Here is a 20,256-nt window from a genome sequence, read left to right on the forward strand (position 1 = left end):
CCGATGGGTTAATCAATGCGTTTTGTATGATATTGTTATTTTTCAGTTTTCCTTGCACCTGAATGGAACCACCAAAGTAATTGGGCTGTATTCCTCTCTCAGTCATCCCTTTAAATCCAAGATCCCCAAAACTGTAGAGGTGGGTGATTGGTTTATTTATTTATGCTTTCTTTGTTTGTTTATGTGTTTATTGAAATAGTGCGACTTTGTCTAAAGATATTTATGTAAAAAATATCTATTCATATAAATAAGGAATATTACTTCTTGATATGAGAAAAGAAAACCATCTTGTGTGAATATTACCTTCATGACAACAATGTGTGTAATTATAACTAGTATTTATTAAACATTTAGTTTATAACATGTATTTCATCATAGTAAATATCCTTAGTGAGAAACCCTTCCCCTGTCCATACTAGCATGGGTCCTCCTCTTTGTCCATCAAGGTGACTGCCACGCTGTACACATGGCGGTCGGGGCGTGGCTTTAGCGGCATACACGTGGTGGCTGATGGCAAGGACAGGGCTCGCCTTGGGGCCAAGCTGTCCCACTCCCTGAGCGGGGGGGACAGAGCTGTGGGGCTGAAGCTCAACCTCTCCCAGAGCTTGTTCCCCAGAGCAGACCTGGCCCTCCAGCTGACCGCTAACCTGTCAGAGCACTGGTACGTCAGGGGTTTAGTTGTTTTCTGACCTCAGCATTTATTTTATTCATAAGTATGGGGGTGGGAGTGAACAGAGAGTTCATTCACTCATGAATTAATTCGCTAATTCACTCTTTCACGCAGTCACTCCTTTTCATTCCTCATTCAGTATCCCACAAATTCACTCGTTCATCAGTCTCCATCATACTGCAGTCATTTATTCTTTACTTGTTCATTCATACACCCTCTCATACACTAATTGGTTCCCTTTTCACTATTTATATTATATTATTTATTTCTGGTTGGATGCTGGGCCTCCTCTACTCATTTGTCCCTTCTGTGAGATGTTTCTAATATGGATCGGTGGTAACTAGGTAACATGGTTTACCCTAAAACCAATGGGCCTTGTTTATCTAGTAGTAGCTGTCTTCCTTCTCAACACTAGCTAGGTGTGGGGACTGCCACATTCAGTGCACTCCACCTAGTTAGCTTACAGAACCAAAATGTAAACAACACCAGTGCTCACCTACATCTCTGAGAAGGAATAACTTATTTTTAGGGCACTTCTTGTCAGCAAAGTATTTGATTTAATTTTAAATCCTGAACATGGGAAGATACAGGCAGCAGTTTACCAATCATACATTCAATGAAACAATGGGTGTACATGATTCTTATAGGGACACCTTGACATCGTGGGAGATAACAACAAAGGAAACAAAGGTGATAATGGGGGGAATTAAGCACATTTTCGTGCAAATTCATCAAATCGCCAAATTTGCACAGATGTAGCTCAGGTCACACTGAAATGATTTAGCTAGGGCGCCGGAGCCAGTGACCCTTGGGGCCAAGATGGCGGCCAAATTCAATATGGCCGCAGCCTGAAAAGGGTTCCGGCCTTAACTTTTGAACCACATGAGTAACAAATAAAAACCTTGCATATTTTTCAGCTTAATTGGTCATGGGAAACACATAGGAATGTTAATATTCATGACCTGGTGCGTCTGGACCGCGCAAATTCATCTACATGCACCAAATTTGGTACAGATGTAGCTGAGGGCATACTGAAATGATTTAGCCAGGGCGCCCGAGCCAATGCTCCCAGAGACCAAGATGGCTGCCAAATCCAATACGGCCGCCGCCTGGAAGGGATTCGTCCATAGCTTTTGAACCAGATGAGATACAAATACAAACATGTCTATTTTACCTTTTTTGACCATAGGAAACCCATTGGAATACTAACATTTATTATTGGGTGTATCAGGACCCCCCAAATTCCCTAATTTCAATATGGCCGCTGTCCGAAAAAGGGTTTTGGCTACAAATTTTGAACCAACTGTGCTACAAATAAGAATGTGATGTCTATTAAATGTTTATTGACCACAGGAAGTCCATTGCCATATTTATCTTTGTGCTTGTGTAAGTCTGTTATGCCCTTTTTACACCTACCCGATAGTGGGCCCCGATGGTGCCCGATGGCTAAATCAGCAGCTATCGTTATAACATCGGCAAATAGCGTGGTTGCATCGGGAAACACCGTTACTCTTCCCGGGAACATCGTTAGACAACGGGAAGAAACGGGAAGAAATGCTCAATGATCGGGCAACATCGTGCAACATCGGCAAAGAACGAACATGTTTGTTAATTTTGGGTCTATCAGGGTAGAATCGGTTACCAGGTGTTGCTATGGGCTAATCGGCTATAATCGGGAATAGAACAGGAGTATAACGTAAGACATCGCAAATCGTTCGGGAATTTTCCTGGGCACATCGGCTATATTCGTTAATCTTCCGTGCTTTATCGTGTTTTATCGTCTTTATATCGGCAACCTCAACACACGAAAGACCCTCGAGAACCCTAGACAAATAACGATTGTGAGTGACCAGATTGTGTTAAGGAAGACCCACAATCTGCCACTTGGGTATAAATAGGGGGTGATGGATGGATGTCCTACTTTTATAATTACAGGGTACTTCGCCCATTTAGAACCGGCGTTCTATTATTATAAAATCGCTATTGTAATATAAATAAATATATAAATAAATATCAGTCTAAACCAGTCTCCCCTTTGCCTTCTCCCGAAATGACGCCAAATGACGCCAAACGCGTCATTTGACGTGTTTGGCGTCATTCGAAATGACGTCAAATGACGCCAAACGCACTTCGGGTGTCTTCCCTGTCATAAATCGTTATGTTATCATTATAACATCGGGTATGTGTAAATGCTACCCCGATAAATTGACCCGATCATACATTTTTAGCCCGATGTCACCCGAATCACCCCGATTTCCACATCGGTGGTCCATCGGCCATTAGCGGCCATTAGCGGGATGGTGTAAACGGGGCATTACCTGTAATCTTTCAAGACTGTGGTTGAAAATCTTTTTTTACCACAACTATTCTCAGTGTTGATTAATTACCTTATTAGAGTGAAATGCTTTCAGTGTACCACAGGTGAATACATTCAAAGTGTAATCATATATGAAAGAATAAGACACAGCTATTATTGCAAGGCAATGTTTATATAATGTCAAATTGTTAAAAGAATAATATAGTACATTTCTCCAAAACTCTTAAAGGTTTGCTTAGCATAACAAAAAAACAGCAGTGAATTCTCATGGTCTCTCACATGAATTAACATTATCACCTACAATCACCGGATCACTTATCGTCTCTACCATCATTGTTTGTACAAGCATCCTCACATGCACATATAAAAGTGCAACCAACTCCGGCTTTACAGCACTTGCAGTGCCCTCTACATGCTTTCTTGCACAGTGGAGTGGGACACTGGTGTCTCCGAGATTAGTCCAGTAAGGTTCCCAAGTCTTGCTTGTAGAGTCCCGATACCATCCCCATGCATTGAACTCTGGGATATCTTGCTAGACAGTAGTTGCCTGATTCCAGTAGAAGCTGGCCTGCAGCAGTGCTCTTTTAATGTGCTGAATCAGTACAGCTTGGGTGGGAGGCAGGTTCTCGAGAGACATGGTACCATTCGAGAAAAGGTGATGTCTAGCTTCATCTACGAGGCTGGAACCACAGCTCTTGCTGTACATGATGACAACCATACACTCCAGTCTTTGGACATGGACGTCATTGTTGATTCTGTTCAGGGTCCGAGGTGAAATGATAGGAAATAAGCGCCCCTCCATATTGCTCTCCGATTATTGTGATTATTATTAGTGGTTGGGATGCAAGAAATACCAAAAACCTTGAATGGAAATCCTCAAGAAGCGGATGGCAAGGATGACAACATCGCTGTCGACAGTCCGTAAAAAAGACAAATGCCTTTTTATGGCCATTGGCCCCAGCACGTGCAAGATGCAGGAATATTCTTGTATATGCTTCTTGTACAAGGCTGAAGGGCAGACATGTCATACTCTGGTCTGTTGGAGAGTACAGCATATTTCTTGGTGGAAAGGAGGAGTATACCTGACATGCCATGCTTGGTTATCTGATATAGCTATATATATAGTTATCTGATATCTGATAGCTGATATATACAAATAGTTCTTCCTCATTTTTCAGGAAGTCACTGTTCCAGTTACGTTTTGGAATTGGAGTTCTCCCATTTACTTTAGTTCTTGACCCGGTTCCTCTGCGTTGGTGAGTTTGTGCTTTGAGGTCCTCTTCTGGATATGTATCAAAAACATTTTCCAATCGTGTGACAGATTCATAGCTCATGTGTGACCTCACAAACCCAGCAATATTAGTGTTAACATAGTCATAGAATGTTTTTCCATGACTATAGATAAACATATGGTTTGCATCAGCAGAGCGTAGGCGGCGAGTGGGGAGTGGTGATGGAGGAGATCTTTTATTTTACGATGGTGCAATAGTCGAGTGTGCAAGTGATGAAGGCGTGGATGTGTTTCGGCAGCTGAGGATGAAAGAGTGGGTCGAAGGCGTGCAATGTTGCGGAGTTGGAAGAACGTTTTCTGACGTTGTTCATGTGTGACTTGAAGGAGAGCGTGGAGTACCGTGTTCGTTTGATATGGTGCTCATTGAGGACAGAATGAGCACATCCTGAAGTTAGAACCTGTGCCTGGGAAAGGATGGTGGTCCAACCTGAATCACGGAGCAGCTTCCCCACCATAAGATGAGCTTTGTCTTCAATATGTAATGCTCCCATCATCAAGACGAGCTTATCTTCACCAAGTGTCTCAGGATATTGCCATTGGAGCTGTTTTGCTATGGCATGCAATGGTTGATCAGCACCAAGGACAGCAATCTGGCCGGGATTCAGGAATGATGTGCCTTCCTGTGCTAGTGCCATTGCATGCCTCACCATGGATGCAGAGGCTGCATAGGGGATATACTCCTATCTCAGCACAGGGTTTCACTGTGTCATCATTCAAAAGGTGTGGGTTAAAACCATTACCAATTATCAGGTAGTTGTTCTATTGTAAATGCAAATTTGGGGTCTAAAAATAGGCAATCACAAATGTAAGCATTCCTGTGTGTCATGGTAAATACAATTAAATAGACATTACGTTTTCATCTGTAGCTTATTTGGTTCAAAATTTGTAGCCAAAAACCTTTTTGATACAGTAGCCAGATTGGCTTTGTGGGTCCATATTAGGGGTGTGACCGGGTACACGTGTACACGTGTAACCGGTTAGTAAATCATAACCGTTTAGGAAAAATCAGTAAACGAAAACCGAAAAAAAAAAATATATATATTTTATCAAAAATAACACATAGGCTACTATTTATTTAGCGATTAATAAAGCTACAAATGTTCCACTTGGACAACATTAAGGAGCTAATGAATGCATGCGATAAATGTTGGGTAACTGAACACCGGGCATAGGCTACGTCATGTAACGTGGCCACTGAGTCACATGTGTAACGTAACAGCCAATCAGCGTTGGCTGTTTGGCTGCAGTTCACCGGGGTGAACTGCAGCTTGGAGGAGAAAGTGAATGTTGCCGTTTGCGACTCCCGGAGCTCTATATAGGATATAATAGTATATAATATAATATTTGTATATATAATATCACGGCCAAAAGCTCTGTGCGCCTCCGGATGGCCGTAGCGCGTGGAGCTCTCATAGGGATTGGGCTTCTCGGGGTTTGTTTACCGGCGTTGCTATGTTTCCGGTCTTGTGTGTTCCAACGGTTTATTAGGTAGGCCTATCTAATAAATCTCTCTCTATTCAATACTTCATTCACTGCCTCTTCCGTGGTCATTACAATATTATGAATATACTGCGTCGGGTCCTCCGACGTCTCTCGGGCCGGGTCGGGCTTGATTTTCTGGGCCCGATCTAAACTCTACCCTCCATTGGTCGTATAGCGCGACTGCGGTCCACTTAAATTATTATTATTTTTTTTTAAAAAAGCGGTTAACCGTGTACACGAAAAAAAAGGGGTCGTGTAACCAATTTTTTGTAACCGTTCACACCCTAGTCCACATATACCCAATCATAAATATAAATATTTGTTTGTGTTTCTCATAGCCAGAAAAGAATAAGAATAAGAATAAGAAAAGTTAAAAAAATACATTAAGTTTGTATTTGTAGCTCATGTTGTTCAAAAGCTATCGTCTGAACCCTTGTAGGACAGCGGCCATGGATTTGGCCGCCATCTTGGCCCCGAGGGTTGCTGGCTCCGGCGCCCTAGCTAAATCATTTCAGTATTCACCTGAGTTACATCTGTGCCAAATTTTGCGCTTTTAGATAAATTTGTGCGAAATGACAGATTAATCAAGTAGACTTATGTGCTTAATTCCCCCAGCAATGAGGGGTAGTGACCATCGTGGAGAGTTTAGGATTGGCCGGGGCTGAAGTTAGCCATGGCGGGAGAGACCAAGTTAATCTGAATTAAACAATGGGACAGGTGGATATGTCTGCAAGGCTGAAAGTAAGGCTGCGAGACAGTTAAAGGTCCCATGGCATGCTGCTTTATGGATGCTTTATGGATGCACATAAAAAGACTCAAGACTTACCTGTTCAGAGTCCACCTCAACACTGCATAGCCACCCTCCCCCTTCTGGCCACCATTGTACACTGTATTGTATTGTATTGTATTGTATTGTATTGTATTGTATTGTATTGTATTATAGTACTTAACTGTGTAGCAACTGTAGTAGCTGCTATTATGGCTGTAACACGGGGAATTGGTTAGCCTAGCGATTGTTGTACTTGCACTTGGTTCTATGAACATCCTTTCTGTACCGACAGCGATATATTGATGCACTTCTTATGACAAATGCACTTATTGTAGGTCGCTTTGGATAAAAGCCTCTGCTAAATGCCCTAAATGTAAATGTAAATTGAAATGCTTTAATATAATTTTGATATTAGTGGGCCCCTAGCATAGTATTTGAAGACATTCCCAAAATTCTGCCGTGGTGCAGAATTACAGCCACTACGAGCCAGTCGTACATTGAGCTTTCCCAAAACGCGCCGTTTCAGTGTCTGTAGCTTTAATGCAAATGTAGAGGACAGAGGCGGGTCAAGGAAGAGGGCGGGGGTGTGGCACTGAGCAGCTTGTGGCCACGGTACTATGCGCTCTGTTTACAGTGGATGTATCGAGGCGCACACAGCCTTTGGCCGTGTTCTGTAAATATTCTAGAACACTCCTGGTGCTCCGGCGGGAGTCCTGGAGCTCTATATCTAAATAATATCATATTATGCATATTATTATATACCTGTATTATCACGGCCAAAAGCTGTGTTCGCCTCCAGACGATATTATGAATCTCATACGATTGCGTCGGGTTTCCGACGTCTCTGGTTCTTCCACGTCCACATCAATCTGAAGTAGACTGAACCTCGGCATGGAGGAGAAAGATCAGTTGCCCGCGATTGTTGAATGCGATTGTTGACCGCGATTGTCTCCCGCCGTAGCCGCGCTGCCGAGGCAGCGGGCAGCGGACAGTGGTCAGTGGTGGTCAGTTTAACACTTGCGTTACAGTCCTGGAGCTCTATATCTAAATAATATCATCTAATACATAGATATCTGTATCATAAAAATACATATTATCAGTGCCAGCCGGCTGCCCGCTGCCGGCTGCCCGCTGTCCGCTGCCCGCTGCCGGGTGTTGGTGCTTAGCGGTGGTGGTGCCTCGCGGCAGCGGTCCATGTAGGCTACTTCATGGAGTCAAAGCCAAAGTTCCTTTCCCCTAATTCCTTCTCAACCATGGCTGAGATAACCCCCTATACCAGTCTCGTTGTGGAAATACCAGAAACGAGAGTAAACGGTTATCTAAATAACAAAGAAGTGTACAACATTCACTTTACAGGCCTGTAGCTGTATATCTAAATAATATCATATAATACATACATATCTATATCATATAATACATATTATCACCACCAGAAACTGTGTGCGCCTCCAGATGGATCACAAACGACTGTCGGGTTCTTCGACGTCTCTGGTTCTTCCACTTCCACATCAATCTGAAGTAGATTGAACCGCGCGCTGTCCGCTGCCGGCTGCCGGCTGCCGGCTGCCGGGAGGTGGTGCTATGTGTTGATCGTGCCTCGCGGCAGCGGGCAGCATGTCGCATTCATGTACTTCAGGGAGTCAAAGCCAAAGTTCCTTTCCCCCAATTCCTTCTCAACCATGGCTGAGGTAACCCGAACTACAGTCTTGTTGCGGAAATACCAGGGACGTCAAAGAGCCAACGTGTTATGCGCAACAACACCAACAGCAGAACGGTTATTCAAATAACAAAGACTTGTACAACACTTGCCTTTCAGTGTCTGTAATCACACACACACACACATGTGGCACTCGCACGGTCATTGCTCATTGGCTCATTGGCGGGCCAAATTCTCTGGGTGGCCAAAGCAGAGAAAGGGGAGGTAACTTGGCCCCCTATGACGACGTATGGGGCCACATTCCAAATCAGCGCGCCTGAGCTTCCATTTTTTCAAAGGCGAGCAGGATACCTAGTGCTCATTTTACACCGAACACAAGTTTTAGCCACTGTGGGATGATAGGCAGGCTAGGGAAACTCATATTTATGTTAGAAAACCTCATAAAGTGAGATTTTCATGCCATAGGACCTTCAAAGGAATCTACACAACAAAGAAGTCAGTAGGTTGGCGTGGCCTCAGTATCAGACTTGGGGCTACACTTGAAATGCATATAAAAACTATCTTAAAACATTTAAATTAGAGAGGGAAAGAGAGATATCTTTAGGTGCAAAAAGAATGTATAATTTTTTTAGAATTATATATTTTCTAAATAATTGTATATTATAGTTACTATTAATATTTCCAGGACAGTCTCCAACCAAGCAGTGACCATTATCAGCTAATTCTTGTCTCCCAGGGTTTCAGTGCTCGGCTCCTACACCCAGGGGGAAAGGGCCCTGTTGCTCAAGGCCAGGGCCCTCCTGACCCACACCCAGGGACTCCAGCTCTCTGTGACGGGGGATCTCAGGCACTCTCTGGTGGGCCTCAGTGCTCTGCCAACAGCCCTTGGGCTGGAGGGAGCCCTGGGGAAGACGGAGGGACTCACAGAAGGTGGGGCTGAAGGAGGAAGGTTCATAGCGATGCACAAAGGGATTCATAATTCTCAGAGGGGGGGTCAATTGAGAACAACAAACCAATTTAGTTGAATCTCTGGGGAAAATTGTGGACTGCATACTTGAACCATTCAAAATTCCTAGTACCTGTGTACATGGCGAAATAAAGAAAATTGAATACATATCAGACGTATACTATTAATCAAGTAGACTAGAAAGTTATTGAGTTTGAATGTATCATAGTGTGTGTGTGTGTGTGTGTGTGTGTGTGTGTGTGTGTGTGTGTGTGTGTGTGTGTGTGTGTGTGTGTGTGTGTGTGTGTGTGTGTGTGTGTGTGTGTGTGTGTGTGTGGTGTGTTTCCAGGACAGCTGAGACTCCAGGTGATGGAGGCCCTGTACCTGGTGGAGTTTAAGCACATTGAAGAACATGGACACACAAGGGCTGGATATGGGGATGAGGAGGAGAAGGAGCATGAGGAAGATGAGGATGACACAGCAGGGGACGGCCCCGGGTGCAGGGCGAGCTACAGGCTGTATGCTCAGTATGGGGACCAATTTGTGTGTTTGAACGCCAGCCGGCAGCTCAACAGCTGGGGGAATGGAGTGCTCCACGCAAACCTCTCTCACTCCTCTGACCTGCTCAGTGCTAGAGGTCAACCAAACCATTTCGCTCTCTCTCAAGCTCTCTCTCTCTCCCTCTGTCCTTGTTTCCCTCTCTTTAGCTCTCAATCCCTCACCCTGTCTCTTTCCCTCTCTTCAGATTAAATTTGATTCAACAGAGCTTTGTTGCTATGGAACATAGACATTTACATTACCTGACGCAGTTTTCAAATCAAATTATGGAAAAATTAAATTTCTACTTGGAAATATGTGAATGGAAAATGACAATTTAGGAAAAACCTGCTATAGAGGCCTTTACCTATCTATATATATTAACTCTCCTTCCCTTGGCGTGTACCTATAGGCTTTCCTGCTAACAACAGTGCCAAGGTGAGCTGGACAAACCAGAGAGGACTTCAAGCATCCCTGTTAGCAGAGCTGCTGGCCGGGCCTGAGGGCCTGAGGGCAGAGCTGAGCTGGGCCAGGATGGGCCGCCAAGCCGTCCCCCGCTGGGAGTTCCACTCCAGGCTGCAGCACCAGAGCGGGCCCCTTGCCATCCGGGGCCTGCCCAGCTCCATGCAGGCTGACGCACACTACCAGGTGAGTCCTGCTGGCTGGGCGTTAGGAGGTGGTTTGAAATATACACTTACTTTAACACTTCAACTACATTGACCTTGAGCTTGATGCTTTTATCTGAAGAGACTTGAAAGCACTCTACATGAATGAATTAACAAATGTGAATTAATGATTAGGTCATGTACCATTATGCCAGGTGTGTCAGTGGATTCCACCAACAAACTAAGAATGAGAATAAAATAAATAATGTGGGATCTTCTAGGCCTTTAACCTAAATGATTCACGGAGAATTCAGATTCATGTCCATCAGGCCCGTTAGGAGGCTCTAGTGGCCTCTTGCTTTAGGATGCCTACAGGTATGCAGTTATTATTGGGAATCGAACCCAGTACCTACGGGTGGAACTCCAACACCCTAACCACTACACTGTCCTATTCCCCTGTCCCCTTCCCATTCCACAGAGAGAGGAGGGCAGAGTCCTCGGAGACCTGGTTCTTCACATAGAGGAGCAAAAAAAGCTGGATGCTCGTTTTATTGCGACAAGGAACAACAACACAGCAAATGTATCTGTGTCTCTATGGCAACAGATACAGCAACCCAGGGAAGTTTTACCCACATCTCTGCAGGTGAAATGCATCCCACACATGAAACCTGTTGAAAACCTTCTACTTCTTTACTCTACACTGAGATCATTGTAAATCTGTACAAATATATATTTTCAAGTAATTACATTGTTTTTAGCGAGGATTTATGTTTGAGAGGATTGATAAATTATACATGTACTCATTACATTCAGATTGCATTATCATATAATTTTGAGGTCAGAACATGCCATGTTGTCTAATGTAGCCATTCCAAGGGGCTCCTCCATCCTCACTCCATCGCCTCCATTCTTTAAACAACAAACTTCCCTGCTTTCCCAGATGAACTGCACAAGTGACTCCTCCACAGACCGCTTCTTAGGTCAATGCTATGGAAGTTTGGCGAGCTACTCAGTTGAGGTACGAGCCTTCTCCGTCTCTCGTCCACAAAGTAGGCTCTGCTATGGCCTTGCCATAGCTTGCCTTAGCCTTGACGTACAGGCCAAAGGCTGCATCAGCCCTGCTGATCGGGCCGAGCTACGGGCTAAACTAACCCATTCTTCAGGCTCCTACTCACATCCGTGGGCCTGCCCATCAACTCCAACCTCAGGCTTCTGCTGCGACCCAGGCCTCTGAGCTGGAGCCCTGGGACTGTGGTTGGTGGCGGGTCGCTGGAGAGCCAGCAACAGTGTGGGGTGAGGGTGGAGGCGGCTGGGGTGTATGGCATTTTCTTGGTGAATACGGGACCACTGGGGGTGTGAACAAGAGAGAGCTCAGGGGTCAGTTGAGACTGACCAGATGGTGTCACATCTGGGCAAATGTCGGGGGGGTGTTAGCTACAGTATGATGCTGACTTATGCTGTGAGGAGCTGGGCAGGCTGGCATGGACGCAAGTGCAGTAAAGGGATAGGACCTCCTTCACCATCCAGACACAGCCCCACCCAGCTGCTTGAGGCTTACCCCGCTGGGAGGCTATTGGTTAGCATGCTAGCTGGGTCCAGCCAGGCCCGGGGGGCTTGGAGAGAGATACGTGCTCTGTGTTGGTCTTCAGAGGGGAGCAGACCACCAGAGGACTGTTGTGTCGTTTGTTGAACGTTAGATCTGAAATTGAGGAAACGCGTGCGTGTTTCCCTTATTTCATGAGGAAAGAATAGGAAAAAATATTTTCTTCATATAACTATGAATTATATATTAGTTTAAATTCAAATACATAATAATATATTAAGTGAATGCAGGCGTGTCTTTATTTTTTTCCCTCCTTGTTTTCATCAACATATATTGTAATTTCCACAGACTCCTACTCCACGGGAATTCTTCATAAATGGCTCGGTTCTCCAAAAAGGCTGTGCCACCTCTCTGAACACCCAAATCCAGGCTATGGGCGAAGAGAAGGCCAGACTGAGTCTATCTCTAGAATGCCATCCTCACTTGAGCCTCCGGGGGTCCGTTCAGCACTCCATGGAGGCAGCACCGATGCAGGTTGTGCCCACCCACGGGGCTCTGGTCCTGGCCTTTTCAGCTGTATTCCCCCCTGGTGGGTTGGAGCTGGGGCTGGATCTGGGGCAGTGCCATTTCAGGTCTCTCCTTGGGCAGAGCAGGTCTCATGAGATGCAGAAGAGCCAGTCAGCGTATTCTTTCAATGTCAGCCAATACTGCCCAGCTCTACAGGTAGGGGGCGTAGTTATGTTGTGCAACAAATACCTGTTTTGGTTTTATAAGTAATTTGTTTAACTAACTACCTAACCGTGGACCGATGTTTTATCCTTTCCACGCCTTGAGGTACACAGTGTCCTCACACATTATTAGAGAGCAATTGAGTCCATTTGCCATTTTCAACATGACAGAACAATTCCTAGCTAAATGTCTCATCACCTAGTTTATTGATAAAATGAAGCGTATGTGTTGAGTGGCAGATGATTGTTGATGTTTGAGTTAAATGTTATTAACCATCAAGGTGTAAAGTGCTCAAGTCTATTATAGTTGTGAATCCTTACAAAACTAATTACAAAACACATGCATGGCTGCATGTAATGAATGAGTGCAACGCTTCTCCTCCATGAGATCCCAGGACATGCCAGGCTGTCCGTGTCGGCCGGGGCTGGACAGCGGGGGTATGCTGGCCAAGCCCTGCTGCACATAGGCCAGTGTACACTGGGGGTGACGGGCGGCATCCTGCCCAGCCCTGGCCTGCAGGGTTCAGTGGTGTATTACAACAACTGCACAGTTGTACAGGTAGAGTGCAGCTGTGAGTGTGTGCATGTGAATGATTACAGGGAAAGTATTCTTTTATCATGGATTTCATTCACCATATGCATCGTACGTGACGTCTTGTTCTGGTTATAGAAGTGGGGGAGTCCAGACAGGGTGCAGTTCTCGGGGTCTGTGGTCACCTCTCGTGGTGCTCTTGAGACAGGGGTTTCCATGGTGCTAGACAAGAAAACACTACAGGCTTCATTAGTCCTGATTAAAACCAAGGTACACAACAGTGCTGTTATGCTGGCATCTTTTGATGAAAAACATTAATATTTTTAGGATGGTGATGAGTTTTTGTGATGGTTGGCTGGTTGAAGAGTCTGCCCTATTACTCTGGGGCTGGGTTAGGCCACACATTTGTGGAGCATTAACTTATCAACGAACATAGGATAACCCTGCCATCCCCACACACACTCAGGAGGGACATGTCAGCAGCCTGATCCACTTTTAAATCTAGCCAATAAACTGGTTCACACTCACTACCTGTGCCCTGATTGTGGCGGCATGTGGCAGGGTCAACTTCCAAACCGGTGACCAATGTAGGGCAGTAAACCACGCAGCGTAACATCCTGACCTGTCAGAGCTCCCCATGCCTGTGTGGACTGATGGCTGTTTTATCCTGTATGCCCAGATTAGTCAATGCACCACAAGTCTGCAGCATTACCAATCCCCAGAGTAATTAGGCTGCTCAAACTAGCCACCGACCAGACAAACTCCACAAGGATGACTATTTTAAAGAGAAAATGAATTTTTATTAAAAGCAGAGATGCTCATTGACTTAATTAGGTCTAATTGTTTTATACAAGTTCTAACATTTTGTTTCAGTATCAGAGCAAAGTATCAGTCCTTCTCAACAACAACGTGCCCCTGCTAAAGATGTTGGGCCTGCCCTCGTCTGCTGCCATGGCGATTAACTCTGGGAACCATGGCGATGGCTCATACTATTACCTTCAGAATTGCTCTGCAGGAAATCAACAGGTGGGAGGGGAGAGTTGTGTCTGTCTAAGCATGAAGTGGATAGGCCTGTTGACCTTGTTGCTCATGTTATTTTAAATGATAACCTCTGGATTATTCAACCCAGACCCTATTCCTCTTATAGGGTCTAATACGGGGCAAAACATATTTGTTTGTCCAGTAATGAGCAAGAACACTGAAGGCATATTCCGCAAAACTGCTGCAAAGTGATTCCTTGGGGCATAGTGCCCCTTAATGTACAACCTCTAAAGCGGCTTTTTTTTGCCAATGCCAATTTTTATAATAAGTGGCTGACGACACTATGGAGTTGATCACTACAGAGTTATTCATCTCTTTTATTTACCTTTCGCTTGGTCCGGTCTGTTTGTAATTGGCTCTAAGAAAGTCTCACTAAAAGAAATATATTGCTGTGAAATCTTAATGTTTCAAGAATTTCCATACATAGCATTATATTACAAAGCGACTCGCGGTGCATTCAACTATGAAGTTGAACCCCTTAAACAGTGACAGAAATATTATATACTAAAAATAAGTGAATCAATTACCTTCACATGCTACAATACATAAACAATTGATAGAGACAGAGAGACTGTAAGAGAGTTATTTTAATATTTTTTCCTTTTCACTTTTCATTAACCAAGAGGCTGTCTGAACAGAGGAGTTTCACACCTGCAGCGGGAAATGGGCTGGGATTAAGCTGTTCTAGTGTCCGTTGGGAGCTCACTCCAGCATTGTGGAGCCAGGACTGCAAACAATCAAGATCTAGTTGAGTGGTTGCTGGGGTTCTCACGTAGTGAAGGAGTAGAAATCGCTTGCCAGTCATGGAGCGTGGAGGACCGGCTGTGGTCTAGTGTTTGAAGATATCCTGTATGGGGGGGGCCTGACCCATTAGCGACAGCATAGGGAAGAACCAGTGACTTGTTTACAATTTAGAAGGCCACCCATATCCAACGCAGGGTGCGGAGGGGAGGTGTAGTGTATCAGTACTATGTGGGTTGAAGACTAGTCCGGATGCCGCATTGTGGATGAACTTCAAAGGACGAATGGCTTGCAAACCAGCCAGAGTTGCAGTAGTAAAGGAGTGAGATGACCTGGACCAGAACCTGGGCGGCCTTCTGGGTGAGGAACAGACGTATCCTCCTGATGTTGTACAGCTTGAATCTTCGGGAGTGGGTGGTCAACCAATGTCACACACTGATTCCTTACCATCCTTGTCGCAGACACCACAGAGTTGCGAATGCTGATGGAGAGGTTTTGGAAGGGAGATGCCTTCCCTGGAAGGCTGAGCTCGGTCAGAGAGTAAAGGGTGGCCAGGACAGAACCCTGAGTAGTGAGACCACAGGGAACGGGTGCAGATCCTGGTTAACCTGTAAGTGCAGTACGTGAGAAAGGACAGAGCACAGGTGAACAGAGCGAGTGCAGAGCCTGAGACAGTGGCCTGCCTTGAAGCCGTAAGTTTCAGGAGTTTGTTCTGGGTGAGAGATGCAGAGAGATGTGAAAAGACGACATGCTCAAGAGCTTTGGAGATAAAGAGAACATAGACAGTCGGTCGTTCCTTACATCAGATGGGTTGAGTCTTGGTTTCTTTAAGCAAGGTCCACGCTTTAAGAGTGTCCAGAAAACAACCATTGGTCAAAGTGGTGTTGATGAGATGGGTGAGGAAAGGGAGAAGGTCGGGAGGAAAAGACTGAAGAATGTAATGAGAGATAAGCTCAAGAGGACAGGTTGTGGGGCTGTGGGAGATTACCAGGGGCCCTATTGTGAGTGAGGGGTGAAAAGGATGTTCGAGCTGGAGATGAAGTGGTGGCGTTAGGACAAGTGGTGCAATCAGGTTGGTGGGGGGAATGAGGAGCGTATGTCATCATCTTTTTTCACAAAGAAGTGAACAGAATCACTCAGTAGAAGGGAGGAGGAGGAATGGGTGATTAAAGAGGTTGGAGAAGATAGAACAAGGATTGGAGGAGGGTTGAATTTGATATTCACCATATTGTCAATACAGACACTTAAAACATCAAGCATGTTGGTGGCAAAAAAACAGCACTTCAAGATGTATGTACACTGACAGGGCGTCACTGCCCAAAAGAGTTCCATTGCAGCCCATTTGGTGGATAGTGGCTGGCTGACCTCGATGTTTCAGAGATGGTTGTCTGCATTAGCAAAAATGACACCATGTTGAATAATCCCAAAGTTATCCATTAAGTTATCTGCAGACAGCTTTATCTATCGCAATTTAATTGATTGATAACAATATATATTCTTCATAAAATTCATATCTAGGTTTTGTTATCATGATGCTTTGATCCTATGTGTGTGTTGAGACTCTGATCTCTGCTTTTGATCACAAAGAGTGGATGTGCCAAAATTTCCTTCAACTAAATGAGGACAAAACCGAGATAATTGTACTAAAACGGAAAGGCACCAGGGCCCAACATCTTCACTCTCTGTCCCTGAAAACCTCAATCAAAGCCAGAGATCTAGGGGTTATGGATTCAGATTTACATTTCGACAGTTACAAAATCGGCATATTATCACCTTAAAAATGTAGCAAGACTTAGAGGGCTCATGTCAACCGAAGACTTACAAAAACTTGTACATGCCTTTATCACTAGTAAGCTTGATTACTGCAATGGTCTCCTTACAGGTCTCCCAAAAAAAACTCTAAGGAAACTTCAGCTTGTTCATGATGCTGCTGCTAGAGTTCTAACAAAGACCAATAAATTTGAACATATTTTACAAATTCTTAAATCATTACGTTGGCTTCCTGTAGGTCAGAGAATTGATTTTAAAATCATTTTGCTAACCTATAAATCCCTACATGGTTTAGGGCCAAAATATTTAACTGATATGATTCCACTACATAAGCCTTCTAGACCACTAAGATCTTCTGAGACCAATCTGTTAATTATCCCCAGAGTAAACACGAAACATGGAAAAGCAGGATTTAGTTACTATGCAACAAATAGCTGGAATAAACTCCCTGAGGATTTAAGACTTGCCCCAACTCTGACAACTTTTAAAACCAGACTGAAGACTTTTATGTTTGCTTTAGTTTTCTGCTAAATCTTAAATACATTGACTAATTTTTTGCATATCTTTTCTTTTCTTTTATTTCATTTTAATTCGTTTTATTTTATGACAATGTTTATATGTGAAGCACTTGAGTCACAATGAGTCTGCCTTGTGTATGAAAAGTGATACATAAATAAAGTTGCCTCGCTTTGCCTTGCCTACCTTTCTACATTTGAACTTAACCTCATAAACAGAATCCATGCAATAAACAAAATGCTGTTTTGTTGTTTACAGTTTACCAAGAAGATGACAGTGACAATGTCCTCTGCAGATGCAGGAATAAACAGTAGTTTTATTCATACAGTGAACTTCCTGCGGGCTCTCGGAGTCCCTGAAAACAACAGCATTCAGGTGAGAAACATTTCCGTGAAAACAACAGCATTCAGGTGAGAAACATTTCCGTGAAAACAACAGCATTCAGGTGTGAAACATTTCAGTGAAAACAACAGCATTCAGGGGAGAACGTATGGAGTCAGATTCCTGCCATAATTCAAACCTGAAAAAAAAAGTTTTAAAGGCTTGTAAGTCTGGGTTTGAAAACTCAACGCCTTGTAAAAAAGGTTTTGCAACACTGAAAAAAGAGATTATAACCTGAAAAAAAATAAAACTAAAATTCAAATATCTGTAAACATGATTTTGTGTTCTATTTTATCTTCTTCATCATTTTCACCAACACATTTTCAAAGTTCAAACAATTTCACCAGCGCATTTGCAGAGTTTCAAATCTGGCACTGTTCTAACAGTGTATTTCATTGTTGCCCGGTTTTGAAACCTTGTAAATGGGATTCTGCAAACAGGTGTTCATACATTGAGAAATACGTTTTGAAAGGTTGAATATTTAGTTTTAAAAACTTGTAAAGGTGTACGTTTACGACATTGCAACGTATTTTTTCAGAACTGACTTTTCAGCACTGACTTTTCAGAGATTTGACCACACAGGCGCAAGCTTTGAGTCACGTGAATATTGGCAGTGTTCTGACGCCACTCGTTTTGAAACTCCTGACAGTCGAATCTGAAAAAAAAAAAAACGTTCCTCGGGGCGGGACCATTTAGCTCTAAACCTATTGGTTGCTCTCGGCTGACGTACATTCCAATCACATGTGCCGTTCACCGGGCTGTGCGTGATTGACAGTGCTCTGCCGATGACACGAATAACAAGCGACTTTCGCGGTTGATTTTGATTTCCATTTTCTGGAACCAGAAGCTGTGTTCGAAATCGTTCCCTATACACTCGTTCCCTATTCCCTATATAGTGTACATGATATAGTGCACTATATAGGGAATAGGGAACGAGAATTCGGACACTACGCCCAACATTTCTAAACGTCATTTGCGTCAGTAAATGCGCCTGGTATTTGTGTGACGTGATGCACCGACATCATCTAAACAAACCGGGCTGGAGGTTGTATTGATGTTGAATGTTACATTTCCTTGTTCTTTTTAAGTTTTTTTAAATTAATTTTGAATGTTAAATCCCAAATAAATTGTTGACATTTCTAAACACAAGCCGGAGACTCCATCATTAAATGTATTTCTTTTCGCGGTTATTCAGCTTCTTCTTCTCCCCTGGAAAAATACAACCGCATTGCATTGTGGTATACGGGAGTAACATGTAGAGAACATCGTATGTACCTTATTTTAAGTCCACTATATAGTGCCCTATATAGTGGACCACTGAGAATTCGAACACCCTACAAAATGGCGTGCACCCTATTTAGTGCACTACATCCATGATAGGGAACGATTTCGAACACAGCTAGAGTCTCATCTCCATTGGACGCGACTAGCAAGGACGCGTCCTAGCAAGGCTGCAGCCTTCACTTTGGGAAACAGCCATGGTTCCAGAAAATGGAAATCAAAATCAACCGCGAAAGTCGCTTGTTATTCGTGTCATCGGCAGAGCACTGTCAATCACGCACAGCCCGGTGAACGGCACATGTGATTGGAATGTACGTCAGCCGAGAGCAACCAATAGGTTTAGAGCTAAATGGTCCCGCCCCCAGGAACGTTTTATTTTTTTTCAGATTCGACAGTCAGGAGTTTCAAAACGAGTGGCGTCAGAACACTGCCAATATTCACGTTACTCAAAGCTTGCGCCTGTGTGGTCAAATCTCTGAAAAGTCAGTGCTGAAAAGTCAGTTCTGAAAAAATACGTTGCAATGTCGTAAACGTACACCTTTACAAGTTTTTAAAACTAAATATTCAACCTTTCAAAACGTATTTCTCAATGTATGAACACCCGTTTGCAGAATCCCATTTACAAGGTTTCAAAACCGGGCAACAATGAAATACACTGTTAGAACAGTGCCAGATTTGAAACTCTGCAAATGCGCTGGTGAAATTGTTTGGACTTTGAAAATGTGTTGGTGATAATGATGAAGAAGATAAAATAGAACACAAAATCATGTTTACAGATGTTTGAATTTTAGTTTTATTTTTTTTCAGGTTATAATCTCTTTTTTCAGTGTTGCAAAACCTTTTTTACAAGGTGTTGAGTTTTCAAACCCAGACTTACAAGCCTTTGAAACTTTTTTTTCAGGTTTGAATTATGGCAGGAATCTGACTCCATAAGAACGTTTCAGTGAAAACAACAGCATTCAGGGGAGAAACATTTCAGTGAAAACAACAGCATTCAGGGGAGAAACATTTCAGTGAAAACAACAGCATTCAGGTGAGAAACATTTCAGTGAAAACAACAGCATTCAGGTGAGAAACATTTCAGTGAAAACAACAGGATTCAGGAGAGAAACATTTCAGTGCCGGTTGGTTGATTACATCAACCGGCAGGAAAACTTTTTGGTCAACACGATCAGATTTAAGATATTTGATATCCCATTTAAATCGAGAGGATCCCATTTAAGAGATTGATTATGGTATTGCATCTGTAATAGGGCCACAGGTTTTTTTGTTTTGATTTGGAAGCTTAGATATTTTGTTGATTATCTGCGCATGTTTAATGACGGCACTTCGGCACCAATGATGGCCACATCAAACGTTTATATCACCATGTTGCCGTTGTGTGTGGGAGGTGGTGATGACGACGAGGATAAAAATAAGTGTAAATCTGTCTGGCATGACAAGCGCAAT

At 43.6% G+C, this 20,256-nt stretch overlaps 1 protein-coding gene across 1 annotated transcript in view; it reads left to right on the forward strand.

The window, feature by feature from the left end:
* The window catches only part of LOC130387984 (uncharacterized), a 43,130-nt gene that overhangs the window by 5,809 nt on the left and 17,065 nt on the right, over positions 1–20,256 (forward strand). The window contains exons 7-18 of the mRNA XM_056597276.1: positions 47–139; positions 447–661; positions 8,923–9,116; positions 9,482–9,769; positions 10,082–10,317; positions 10,753–10,917; positions 11,215–11,292; positions 12,166–12,540; positions 12,934–13,104; positions 13,216–13,347; positions 13,951–14,103; positions 17,404–17,520. Coding sequence (XP_056453251.1) covers positions 47–139; positions 447–661; positions 8,923–9,116; positions 9,482–9,769; positions 10,082–10,317; positions 10,753–10,917; positions 11,215–11,292; positions 12,166–12,540; positions 12,934–13,104; positions 13,216–13,347; positions 13,951–14,103; positions 17,404–17,520 — 2,217 coding nt within the window. The remainder of the gene's footprint in view (positions 1–46; positions 140–446; positions 662–8,922; positions 9,117–9,481; positions 9,770–10,081; positions 10,318–10,752; positions 10,918–11,214; positions 11,293–12,165; positions 12,541–12,933; positions 13,105–13,215; positions 13,348–13,950; positions 14,104–17,403; positions 17,521–20,256) is intronic.

Source organism: Gadus chalcogrammus, chromosome 8 (assembly GCF_026213295.1).
Source record: "Gadus chalcogrammus isolate NIFS_2021 chromosome 8, NIFS_Gcha_1.0, whole genome shotgun sequence".
Lineage (NCBI taxonomy): Eukaryota > Metazoa > Chordata > Actinopteri > Gadiformes > Gadidae > Gadus > Gadus chalcogrammus.